At 48.3% G+C, this 13,457-nt stretch overlaps 1 protein-coding gene across 2 annotated transcripts in view; it reads right to left on the bottom strand.

Moving 5' to 3' along the window:
• gabrg1 (gamma-aminobutyric acid type A receptor subunit gamma1) overlaps window positions 1-13,457 on the bottom strand; it is a 153,174-nt gene that overhangs the window by 31,804 nt on the left and 107,913 nt on the right. For both annotated transcript variants that reach the window (XM_055636784.1, XM_055636792.1), the window contains one exon: window positions 8,643-8,725. In XM_055636784.1, coding sequence (XP_055492759.1) covers window positions 8,643-8,725 — 83 coding nt within the window. The remainder of the gene's footprint in view (window positions 1-8,642; window positions 8,726-13,457) is intronic.

Raw genomic sequence — 13,457 nt, 5'->3', positions numbered from 1 at the left:
CCCCCCCCCCCCCTCCCCTCCCCTCCCCCGCCCCCTTCCCCTCCCCCCTCGGTCCCTCTTCCACCACTCCCCCTACCCCTCCCTCCCCACTCTTCCACTTCTCACCCCACCCCTTTCCATCCCCCACCCTCTCTCTCCCCCTCCCTTCCCCCTCCCTCCCCTCTCTCCCCCACCCCTTCCCCCTACCCCTCTGACTCCCCCCACCCCACCCTTCCACCTCTCCCCCCTCCCACTAACCTTCCCCACCTTTCCACCCCTCTCTCCCCCCCCCTCCCCCTCCCTCCACACTATTCCTATTCTCCCTCCCTCCACTCTCTTCCCCCTCCCTCTCCCAACCACTCCCTCCACCTCTCCGTCCCCATCCCTCCCCCCTCCCTCTCCTCTCTCCCCTCCCCATCCCCTCTCTCCTCCCCCTCCCCACCCCCTCTCTGCTCTCGCTCTCCCTCGCTCTCCTCACCCCTCTCCCCCCACCCCCATCCTTTTTCCTCCCCCCACCCCAATTCCCTCTCTCTCCCACCCCTTCCCTCTCTCTCCTTTCCTCCTCCCCCTCCTCCACTCTTTCCCCTCCCTCCACACTCTTCCTCCTCTCTCCCCTACCCCCACACATCTCTCCCCCCCCCCCCTCCTCTCCTCTCCCCCTCACCCTTCTCACCTCCTCTCCTCTCCCTGCCCCTCTCTCCCCCCACTCCCTCCCCCCTCTCTATCCCACCCCCTTACCTCTCTTCTCCCTGTCCCTTCCCCTCTGTACCTCTTCCACCACTCCCCCTTACCCCACCCTTCTCCATCTCACCCCCCCCCCTCCTCCCTCCCCCTTCCACCTCTCTCCCTCCCCCCACCCCTTCCCTCTACCCCTCTGTCCTTATCCTCCCCACTCCCCCCCCCCCCTCTCCCCCTCCCTCCCCACTCTAACCACTTCTCTCCCCCCCCCTTCCCCCTCCCCTCTCCCTCCCCCCTCTTTCCCCTCTCTCCCCCCACCCCTCTCCCCTTTCCTCCCTCTCTTCCCCTGCCTCCCCTGCCTCCCCCCCCCCCCCTCCTCTCTCTCTCCCCATCTCCCCCTCCCTCCCTTCCTACCCCGCTCTCCTCTCCCTCCCCCCTTCTCGTTCTCGTTTCCTCCTCCTCCTCTCCCCTCCTCCTCCCTTCTTCTCACCCCCTCCTCCCCCCACATCTTTGTTTGGGGGGTTGTTAATGTGAGTGTGATGCCGCAGCTCCTCCCCCCCCCCCCCCCCCTCCCCCCCGCAAACGCTCTTTGGCTCTCTCAGACCCACTCCTCTCTGCACTTGGTCTAGTCTATCTTTAAAACTATGTGGCCTGTTCCGTCCGACACCAGACTCAGAATCTCTCCTCTCTTTTTTTCAATATCGGTCAGATTTCACTCTCTTTCATTCTAAGTATCCACTCCTGATTAAATTTCTCCTCTTATGTACACCTTTTCTCTCAAATCCTTCTCCCCCTCCCTCCCCCCCCCCCCCCCCCATTTCAAAGAAAACTGCTTCTCCCCTTCTCTCCGCCCCCCCCCCTGGTGAATGTTCTCTCTCTCGTATGATGTCACAATGCTCAATGCTCTCTCCTATATGTCCCAATCGGAATCCCTCCATTTACATATGCCTTTGCAGCATTCCCAGCCCCAGCCCCCCACCCCCACCACCCTGTCTTCCTCTCTGTGTGGAAATAGAGAAAGAGGATTGGGGGTGATAGGAATGGGGAACAGATGGACTGTCCCCCTCCCCCTCTTTCCCCCTCCTCTCCCCCCCCCCTCCCCTCCCTCCTCCCCTCCCCCTCCTCCTCCTCTCCCCCTCCCCCTCCTCACTCTCTCCCCCTCCCTCTACCTCTCCTCATCCCTCTCCATCTCCCCTCTCCTCATCCCTCTCCCTCTCCTCTCCCTCCTCCTCCCCCCCCTCCCCTTCCCTCTCTCTCCCCTCCCCCCTGCCCCCCCTCCCCTTCCCTCTCCCCCCCCTTTCCCTCTCCTCCCCCCCCCCCCTTCCCCCCTCTCCTCTCCCCCTCCCTCCCTCCCCCTCCTACACCTCCCTCCCCTACCCTCTCCTCCTCCCTCCTCCTCCTCCCTCCCTCCCCTCCCCCTCCCTTCCCCTCTCCCCACCCCTTTCCCCCCTCCCCATCCCTCTGTCCCCCTCCCCCTCCCCCCCTTCCCCCTCCCTCTCCCCCTCCCCATCTCCCCCTTCCCTTCCCTCTCCCCCTCTCCTCCCCCTCTCCCCCCCTCTCTCCTCTTCCCTCCACCTCTCTCTCCCCCCCTCCCCTCCCCTTCCCCCTCCTCTCCCCCTCTCCCTCCCTCCCCCCCTCTCTCCTTTCTGCTCTCTCCCTCTCCCCCATCTCTCCCTCTCTCTCTCTATCCCATCTCTCTCTCCCCATCTCTCCCTCTCTCCCTTCTCTCTGCTCTCCTCTCGTCCCCTCTCCTCTCCTCTCCTCTCCTCTCCTCTCCTCTCCTCTCTTTCTCCTCCCCTCCCCCCCCCTCCTCCCCTCCCTCCTCCTCCCCCCTCTCTCCTCCCTCCCTCTCTCCTCCCCCTCTCTCTCCTCCCTCTCTCTCCCCCCCCTCTCTCCCTCCCTCTCCCCACCCCTCCCCCACTTCTCCTCTCTCCCCCCCTTTCTCCTTTCTCCCCCCCCCCTCCCCCCCCCTCCCCTCCCCCCCCCCTTCCCCCTCCTCTCTCTCTCTCCCTCTCTCTCTCTCTCTCTCCTCTCCCTCCCCCTCCCCCCCTCTTCCCCCCCCCCCCCCCCCCTCTCTTCCCTCTCCCCCCCCCCCCCCCCTCCCCCTCTCCCCCTCCCTCTCCTCCTCCTCTCTCCTCCATCCCCTCTCCCCCTCTCTTCCCCTCTCTCCTCCTCCCTCCCCTCCCCCCTCTTCCCCTTCCTACCCTCTCCCCCCTCCTCTCCTCCCTCCCCTACCTCCCCCCACTCTTTCCCTCCTCCCCCTCTCCCCTCTCCCCCCATCCTCTCTCCTCCCTCTCTTCCCTCTCTCCCCTCTCTCCTCCTCCCCTCCCCCCTCCCCCCTCTCCCTCCCCCTCCTTCGCCTCCTTCCCCCCCCCCCCCTTCCTCTACCCCTCTCTCCCCCTCTCCTCGCCTCCCCCCTCTCTCCCCCTCCCCTCTTCCTCTCCCCTCCCCCTCCCCCCTCCCCTCCCTCTTCCTCACTTCTCTCCCCTCTTTCCTCTCCTCCTCTTCTCCCCCCCCCCCGGCCTCTCCCTCCCCCCTCCCCTTTCTCCTCTCCCTCCTCCCCCCCCCCCCCTCTCTCCCCTCCTCTCAGCCTCTCTCTCCCCATCTCTCTCTCTCTCCCTCCCCTTCTCTCTCTCCCCTCCTTCTCCCTCTTCCTCTTTCCCTCTCTCCCTCCCTCCCTTCTATCTCTCCCTCCCTCCCTCTCCTTCCCTCTCCCTCTATATCCCCTGTCACTCTCTCCCATCCTCTCTCACTGCCTCCCTATCTATCTCTCTCCCTCCCTGCCACTCTCTCCCCCCCTCTCTCCCCCTCCCCCCCCCTCCCTCCCTCCCCTCCCTCCTCTCCCTCCCCCCCCCCCCTCCCCCCCCCCCCCCCCCCCCCCCCCCCCCCCCCTCTCCCCCCCTCCCCCCCCCCCTTCCCCCCCCTCTCCCCCTCCCTCCCCCCCTCCTTCTCTCCTCCTTCTCTCTCGCTCTTCCGCCCTCCTGCACCCCTCACTCATCCCTCTCTCCTCTCCCTCCCCCCTCCCTCCTCCTCCCACTCCCTCCCCTCCTCTTTTCCCCCCCCTCTCTCCTCCCCCCATCTCCTTTCCTCCCCGCCCTCCCCCTCTCTTCCCCCTCTCCCTCCACCCCCTCTCCTCCTTCCTCCCTCCCTACCTCCCCTCCTCCCTCTCTCCCCCTTCCCCTCCCCTCTCCCCCCCTCCCCCACCCCACCCCCACCCCCCCCCCCTCCTCTCCGCTCCTGCTTCCACCCCCTCCCTCTCTCTCCTCTCCCCCCCCCCTCTTCCTCTCTCTCCACCCCACCCCCCTCCATCTCTCTCTCCCCTACCCCTGTCCCTCTTCCTTCCTCCCCCCCCTCTCCCCCTCCCCCCTCCCTCCACACTCTTCCCCTTCTCTCCCCTTACTCCCCCCTTCCTCCTCTCCCTCCCCCTCCCCTCTTCTCCACCCCCTCCCTCCGCCTCTCTCTCCTCCACCCCCTTCCCCTACCCCTCTGTCCCTCTTCCACCACTACCTCTACCCCTCTCCCCCCTCACTCTCTCACACTTCACCACCACTACCCCCTACACCTTTCCCCCCTCCCTCCCCATTCTTCCACTTATCTCCCGCACCCCTCTCTCCTCCTCCCTTTCCCCCCTCTCTCCCTCTCTCCCTCCTCCCCCCCCCCCCAACCCCCCCCCCCCTCTTTCCCCCCCTCCCCCCACCTCTCCCCCTACCCATCTCTGCCTCTTCACCCACCCCTCTACCCCCCTCTGCCCCTCTTCCGCACTCTTACCCTCCCCTCTCCCTCACCACTATTTCCCCTCTCCCCCTACCCCCTCTCCCCCTCCCATCCCACTCATCCCCCGCGCCCCCTACCACTCTCCCACTCTCCTCCACACTCTTCCCCCTCTCTCTTCCCCTTCCCCTTCCTCACTTCTCCTTCCCCTCCCTCCCTCCCTCTCTCCCCTTTTCCCCCACCCCTCTCTGCCCCCTCCCCATCTCCCTCTCTCCTCACCCCTTTCCCTCCCACCCCTCCCGTAGATATGGAATAGAAATAAGCAATTCTCAACCCTAAGGGAGCACCTAAGATGCCAAATCATATCCATATCAAATGGAGGACAAGTGCATTACCAAACAAGATTATCATGATGAAAATGAAACATTGTTTTCTTTTGAACTCATTGAAACATTGCCTGACAGTTTTTATGAAGTTAATATAATAATATAATATGAAGCTAATAGGACCTCTGGATCCTCATTGCCTGGGTAATATTATACACTAATCATGGAATTGGTCTTTTATTATTCTCTCATTGCTTGGCTTTCTAAGACAACATTCATGATACTGTGGAGTGGCTATTAACTTACATGACGTATTCAGAGTCCTAAACTACGGATCCCAAGACATGTGTGAATCCCAAAATGAAGAATAAAATCTAAGAATTTAGAATAGAAAATAATATTAGTAAATGTGACTGCAAAGTTACTGGATTCTCATTACAAACTCAATTGGTTCACTACTGCCCTTCAGGAAAGGAAATACACAAATTTTCCCGTAGCTTATCCTGCATGTGACTCCAGGTCCTTCAATGTAGTTGCTTCCTAGCTGTCATCTGTGCTTAGAATAGTAATGAGATGGAGAATAAATGTCAACATCACTAGCTAGGCTCATATCCCATGAATGAACATGATAAATATCATGCTCGTCCTTAACCTTCCTTGATGGCAAGATTGTTACTCAGCATGAACCACCACACTCCATCTGGTGCAGTTACTCTCACATAGCTGTGAACTCTCAAGTTCCTGGACTCTGACCAAAACGCAGATTCAGATCTAGATGAGTTCATTGTCGTATGCACCAGGGTGAAATGAAGTTCCTTGTTCACATGAAGCACACAGAATGTACAAACAGCAATGATAAGTACTACATTAAATACAACTATGAGCACAAAACATCAGGTTGTAATGCCATCTGAAGCAATGCAAAAAAAAATAATAATAATAAAAACAGACTAACCAAATGAGGAAGAGTTAAGCATAAGAGTACATGGCATCACTTCAATGACAGTGGTGCAAAAGAGGTGAATGATTTAGTTTAGTTTATTATTATCACATGTAGTGAGGTAGAGTGAAAAGCTTTTTGTTGAGTGCTATCCTGTCAGCAAAAAGAAATATATAGTATGTGTTCAGGAGCCTGAAATCTATGAGGAAGAAGCTGTTTTTAAATCTGGACGTCTGGGCTATCAAGCTCTTGCATCTGCATCTGTAATGTTCAGTGCACGATAAAGTCCAGTAAAATCCATTTAAAGATAGTTTGAAGGTCTCCAAAGAGGTCGATGGGAGGTCACGACCGCTCTCTATTTGGCGAGAGAGCAGTTAAGTTGACTGATAACAGTTGGGAAAGAACTGTCTCAGAATCTGGTATTCATGGCCTGCTATGGTATTCAAACCCTGCCACAATCACCTGATATTCACTTGGTATTTTAACATGGTTCTCTGAAAGTAGGCAAATCAGTTACACATGGTGGTGAAGAATGTATGTGGCATGCTTGCATTCACTGGCTGAGGAAGGCCATGAGTACAAATGTTACAAAGTCTTGGCTAGACTGCACTTGGAGAACTCTGTGCAATTCTGGCCATCACAGGACAGTAAAAAATTGATTTAGCCACATAGGCTGTAGAAAAGATTCACAAGGATATTGTCTGGATAGGAGGGCTTGAATTATAAGCAGAGATTTGATAAACTAGGTTTCTTTTCTCTTGGCAAAGGAGGCTAACATGTTTAGGTATATAAAGCTACAAGAGGCATAGATAGAATATATTGCTGGAGTCTGTTTCTGATGGTAGGGATTTCTAATACCAGAGGTTGAGGTATGAGGGAGAGGGTTTAAAGGCAATCTATGGGATAAATTCCCCCCTAGTTTATTCCCACACAGAATAGTGTATTCCCACATAGACTAGTTGGCATCTGGAATGAGCTGCCAAGGGAGATGGTGGAGGCAGGAACAGTAACAGCATTTAAGAGGCAAATAAACAATATTTGCATGAACAAGGCACAGTGGGATATAGAATGAATATAGGCAAATGCGATTAGTACAGCTGGGCCTTCTGGGCAACATATATGTAGCGGGCTGAAGATATCTTTCTATGCTGTACAATTTATATGTCCTCCTGACATTTACACCCTTCATGTTGATATCAGTTGTAGGTTTGGGGGGTACTGTCAAAGTAATCTATGCAAGTAAATGTAGTGCCTTTGTAGATGGAACACACTACAGCCACTATGCACTCTGGAGCATGAATATTTAGGCTGGTGAATGGTATAACATTCAAGTGGGCTCATTTATTTTGGATGGTGTTACACTCCTTCACTGTTGATGAAACTGCATCCATGCAGGCAATTGGAGAGTATTCCATAATACCTCTGATTTGTGCCTTGTCTTTGGTTGAAAGTTCTAAGGAAGTGAGGAGATGAGTAACTTGCCATTTGATATCCAGCCTCTTGTAACCACAGAAGGTAGTTGTTGCTTCAGTTGAACTTCTGACAAAAGATGATCTCCAATGATGATAATGGATTTATAGTCGGCAAAGTCTTTGAATGTTGCGTGACATGGTTAGATTTTCTCATTTAGAAATATCACCTTCAGTGATATTTATGGCATTAATATTCATTGCCACAAATCTGCCCATGTCTGAGCAATGTCCTACACACAGACATGGCAGCTTTGTTCACCAAGGAGCTGCAAATGGAATTGAACATGATACAACTATTCCAACTCCTGACATAAAAAGCTATTCCCACCCAACTTCTGGCCTTAAAGCCACTCGCACTTCTGGAATTCTACTTTTTTTTTCCCACACTTGGCCCAAAATGGTGACAAGGTCTGGAGCCATGTAGTCCCAGTGACATTTAAAGTGGACATCAATTGGAGAATAAATATCAGTGGAGAGTAAATGTAATTGGATAGCACTGTTAATGACACTTGCATCACCTTGTTGATGAATGAGAGTAGACTGGTTGGACAGTAATGAACTGAATTGAATTTGTCCCTTTTTGCAAACAGGGCATCATTTTGCAAATTTGTATCTTATTTGGTGATAGTAGTTTAAAAAAAAACATGTTTAATTAGTTAATCCAATTTATGTGACCCAGTTACCATGTTTCAATTTAAACTCTTGTTCCTTGATCTTTTGTGTAGACATTGAGATTCCCATTTTAACTCTTACCTACCCTTTTGAACAGAATAGGCAACGTCATAGACATATAACTGATTTAAGTGTGGCAGATTAGAAATTGTTTCCAAATATCTTTTTAAATTGTGAATATTAGAATTATACACCAGCCATTGTGATCTGGAACCATGTTTATAATGTATTTATCAGTAACTGCGAGATTTACTTATTTCTACTAATTGATGTTTGATTAAAGTGAAGAGTTAAACGTATTTTTTAATAATGATGGATAGTTTATTTTAGCACAATTTAAAACAAATATATAAATGTATAATGGTCCTAATTTAAGTATTCCTAAACGATTTATTTAGGTTTTCAGAAGCCAAAATAACTTTATATAATATGTAATAATGGGGAAAAAAACATCCATAAAAGCATAAAATAAAAAATAATTTAAAAAACTGAAAGGATTTGTTGAAAAATCACAGCATAAAATATCAAGATGACTTTATTTGCACTATTCTACAAGTGTCAGAAACAGTCCCATTCTTAATTTTTCTCACCACAGTACAATCTGGGATTTATTAGATTTAAACAAACTATTTTGACACAAGCAAAAACATAATTGCGAAAGAAACATGTTAAGATAACAAAGCTGCATTTGTCAGAGGGTGCTCTGATGAATTAAAGTACCTTCAAATTCACTTAGGCTATAATTTACAGATGATAATGGCTTATCGATCACTTTAAACACCCAACTGGTAATATGGCATTATTACAGCATTACTTATATCTCAAATTATTTTTTTACTGGAAGCAAAGCATTACAACACTTACAGCTTGAGAATTCCAATGGGCAAGAATGATGATCCATAGGAAAATCATGAAGCTGGAGGTAACATTCAGCATTGATGGTTAATCTAATATGGCAAATAAAGAGATAAGCAAAGTTGTCAATGTTGTAGATCAAAACTTTAAAAATATGTAAACATTATTGAAAAAACTGTTTATGAATATCGCAATGTTTATGGATTATAGTGGTGATGTTCATTCCACATCTATGGCTATAGATTGACTCATAGTTCATCAGTTATTTTCAGATGTCGTTGAAAATTCTTTAGAGGGTCCCGCATTGTAAAAAATGGTTGACTTCCCAAGGATGTTCCAATGTCAACAATCTGCAGTTTGCAGCAGCAAAATCCTTTGGAAATTGCCAGTCCATCACAGTGGTGCAGCAGTAGAGTTGCTGCCTTACAATGCCGGGTTCGATCCTAACTACGGGTGCTATCTGTATGGAGTTTGTACTTTATCCCCGTGACCTGCGTGTGGTTTCTCCGGGAACCCCAGTTTCCTCCCACACTCCAAAGACGTACAGGTTTGTAGGCTAATTGGCTTGGTAAAATTGTAAATTCTCCCTAGTGTGTGTAGGATAGTGTTAGTATGCGAGCATTGCGAATCAGAAACGGAGTCGGTGGGCCGAAGGGTATGTTTCCACGCTGAATCTCTAAACTAAACTCTACACCAATACAATGCAATACCCATGAACTGATTTTAGATTCCTTAAGTAAGGATCTTTACATCCAATTTACACTGCTGATACCCCATGACACCCATCAAGAAGCAAAATTGGCACATATTCCAATCTCTTTCTGTATGTAATGAACATAATGATATGGAATTCATGTGAAATGAATCATTAAATAGGCAGATTAAATTCTGGGTAATTTTTCCCAAAAACTCATGGACTTAGAAAGTCTCTCACACTCTGCAAGATTTTTGTGCTAAGTGAGTGAGTGAGTTTCATATGATGGGTACACAGTTATTTTGTATTCTTGATGTGTGCTCCTGTAAATTTCATCTGAATTCTCATTGCATTCAGCATGCATGCTTAGAGAGGCCACTGCTTAATAATGCATGATGACCAGCATCTGTCTGATTATTAACTGCATGAATGTCTTGGGTCTCCAAGACTGAGATGGGTCTTAACTCGAGTGTTGATCAGCCAGTCAATTTTAATGGGCATTCAAAGCAATGAATGATAAACAATCCAAGGGAATTATCTCCAAGCTATGTTGCTAATGCTGGACTAGAGAAACATAGCACTCTTATGGTATAGAGCCTAGAAATATCTCAATGTGTCTTTAGATCTAATTTTGCTTATCTCAAGACGCTGATGACTTTATCATTCTGACTGAATAGCAATAAGCACTGACACTTTGTGAGTGCTAGAAGCTCTCTGTGTTTAAATTTCCGAGAGTTTGTTTCCTTCTAAATTTGTCTCTAAATGTGATTTTTGCTGCCTTTCAGCACTGGCCTGGGCTCTGCACATAGACATGGAGATAGTGTGGCTTCTCTCTCCAAATAATCATCTATAATATTTCAAATAATGTAAGAACATGACATTATAAACCCATAATATTAAGGATTTGTTCATGTGCCCCTTCAGAACCTGGTAAGTTTAAATTATTGTGTTGATCCTTGTTTTCGCAGCATCTTATTGTATGTAAAATGTTTTTATTTTGCTGCTTATGAAAGAATGTAACGGAGGTACCACTACCAAAAATGTTTTTTCTCAAAGGCTTCAGTCCACAATTATCAACAGTGGCTGGTACAGTAAAGACCAAAAGTCATAGCTCATTGAACATTCAATTGCTAAATTTGCACTCACATGGAAACATATCACTTTGGTCAAAACACAGTGTTGGAGTAATTCAGCGGGTCTGGCAGCATCTCTGAGTGGAATGAGCAGGCGATGTTTCAGACCCGAAAACTTTAAACCTCCTTCCAGAGATGCTGCCTCACCTGCTGAGTTACTCCAGCACTTTGTTTAGTTTAATTTAGAGATACAGCGCGGAAACAGGCCCTTCAGTCCACCGAGTCCGCAGTGACCTGCGATTCCCACACACTGTTCTGAACATTTGGGCCAATTTACAATTATACCAAGCCAATTAACCTACAAACCCGTACGTATTTGGAGTGTGGCAGGAAACCAGAGATCTGTGCATGCAGATTATGGGGAGAACATACAAACTCCATACAAACAACGTCCCTAGTCAAGATCAAACCTGGGTCTCTGGCACTGCAAGGGAGCAACTCTCTCGCTGCACCAAGATTTGCTTGTGTTTTGCTCAAGATTTGAACATCCACAATTCCTTGTATCAACATATCACATTGTTTCCCCATTAAATGGAGATATAATACCATGCAAATTATTGACTGTTTACGAAATCTAAAATTGCTCATCAGATAGCTAATTATACAATTAACTAATTATTTACACACACACACCTACCTTTAACCAAAGATGTTAAAGATGTTAATGACACCCAGTCCTTGTCAACTACAAGCTGTTTAACGTAAGCTGTAACTTAACATTTTGAAAGTATTCATGTCAGGCACATTAAATTCAAATAGATCACTTTTCAGATAAGTTTCCTTTACACCTGATCTTGCATCCTTATCTCCAATTCTTAGCATTATTTTTCATAACTGTGAACTCTAAACATCGACAGTTAACATTAAACTTAACACAAGGTGACAACTCTTTTTCAGCAGGTATGTATACTTTGCGTTTGGCACAAATGTGGATGTTGTAAACTCACATTTCTACAGAGTTTAATTTTTTTTGACGACCTTTCTTTCTATCCTTCTGCTTGCACAGAAGCTTTCACCTGATCATTACTCAGAATTCCTGTATATAATAGATTATTCTCTTTCCCGTGTCCACTTTTGAAATCATAGAGTCGACTCTTCTAATTTTATCTTTCTGTATTGTCCCCAAGGCTTTAAATTCTGCCACGGTTGCTTTCAACCAGCCTTTCTGCACTCTGGTTATACTGATTTGAGCTGATATCAGTAAATCCACACATACAGTAACCTGCTCACCTGGAGCTTTTCATTGCAATAGTTTCCTCACTTGAAGCAACCAACCAAATCTGTGTTTAACTCAAGCCTATCACCAATTCTGTAAACAACAAGAGTCTTGTAGACATTTGTGGCCTTCTCCTGAGAATTCATACAATCTCATGTCTGCATAACTGTCCCAGGCACAACTGAAATAACCTCAGAACAGCAAACAAATGCCAGCACTCACCACCATGCTGAACATGTTGTCCCTCATTTCCGTCTTGCTAGCTCTTCCTCATGCCTCATGAAACATAAGAATATAAGGAGTGGAAGTTGGAATTTGACACTTGGTTCACAGTGCCCGATCAACTATTCAACTGGGTCATGCCTGATCATTGACATCAACATCACATGGCTAGGCTATCATTGAACATTATAGCCCATCGGTGAAACAGTATAAGAACAAAATAAACACAGGAATAGGCTTATTGGTCCATGATGTATGTGCCAAACATAATGCCAAGTTAAACTAATCTCCTGTGTAGGAAGGAACTACTGATGTTGGTTTAAACTGAAGATAACCACAAAAACCTGGAGTAACTCAGTGGGAACGGCAGCATCTCTGGAGAGAAGGAATGGGTGATTTCTGCTTGAGCGTGATCCATATCCTTCCATTCCCTGTATTTCCACGTGCCTTTCCAAAAGCCTCTTAAATGCCTCCACCCGTTTCCACCTCTCCCACTGACAGTGCATTCTAAACAGCCACCACTCTCTGTTAAAAAAAAACTGTCCCACATATCTCCTTTAAACTTATGCCCTCTCATATTTGATATTTTCATCATGGGAACAAGTTTCTCTCTATCCCATCTATGCCTCTCATAATTTTATTTACTATCAGATCTCACCTTAGCCTCTGACACAGCAGAGAAAACAATGCAAGTTTGTCCAACTTTCCCTTATAGCTAATCCTCTCTAATCCAGGCAATATTCTGGTATGCCTCTAGCGCACGCTCTCCAAAATCTCCCCATCATGGGTTTTGCCAAAATTCCCTAATTTGCAGTTTGCACACTGCGTAAATCCATAGCATCTGACCCTGAAATGCCCGCAAGTGTCTTCAACCTGATTATGTATTCACCATGTATTCACTAGCCATTTCCCCTAACCACTGGATGCAGTTGTCAAACTTAACACGCTCGGAAATCTCTCACTTTGGTGGATTAATATGTTTCTTTGAGATTTTCATTATGTTCTCATATATGACATTGTAGTTCATGCCTCTAGTGGTCTCATGTGTATGCAACTCTACATCCAGTATCACCTTCTTCTGCTGAGGTGTTTGCATATTTCTCTGCACTATGTCCGCTCCTGGGATACTCACATTATTGCTTGCTCCCCTTCACACTCCCCTTCCAAAACATTTCCATTCACTCCATACACTGCCAAAATGGCCAAGTGTTCTTGTATGCCGCAAGCTGCCCAAGATTTCCGCCATGTTCACTGTCTGCCACCTCCACTGCTTTACTCAGAGAACTCTGTTCCCCATCTCCTTTGTACTGGATTATTGTCCAATCACATCTACAAGCAGCAACCATCAACGAGCACTTGTCCAGCATCAAAAAATGGGAGAAGTACTGCTTGGATACAGGGACCACCTACTCAACCGCTACAGTTACCAACGTACTGGAATTCCTGGCGAACCGTCACCACGATGAAGGACTCAGCTACAGAGCCATCAACACAGCTAGAATTGCCCTGCCTGTCTATTTAAAACCAGCTCCAGGACAACAGGCCATGGGGTCCCACCA

This window comes from Leucoraja erinacea, chromosome 1, assembly GCF_028641065.1.
Source record: "Leucoraja erinacea ecotype New England chromosome 1, Leri_hhj_1, whole genome shotgun sequence".
Lineage (NCBI taxonomy): Eukaryota > Metazoa > Chordata > Chondrichthyes > Rajiformes > Rajidae > Leucoraja > Leucoraja erinaceus.
Note: the sequence above shows the minus strand (reverse complement) of the source record. Positions and strands in the feature narration are given on the sequence as shown.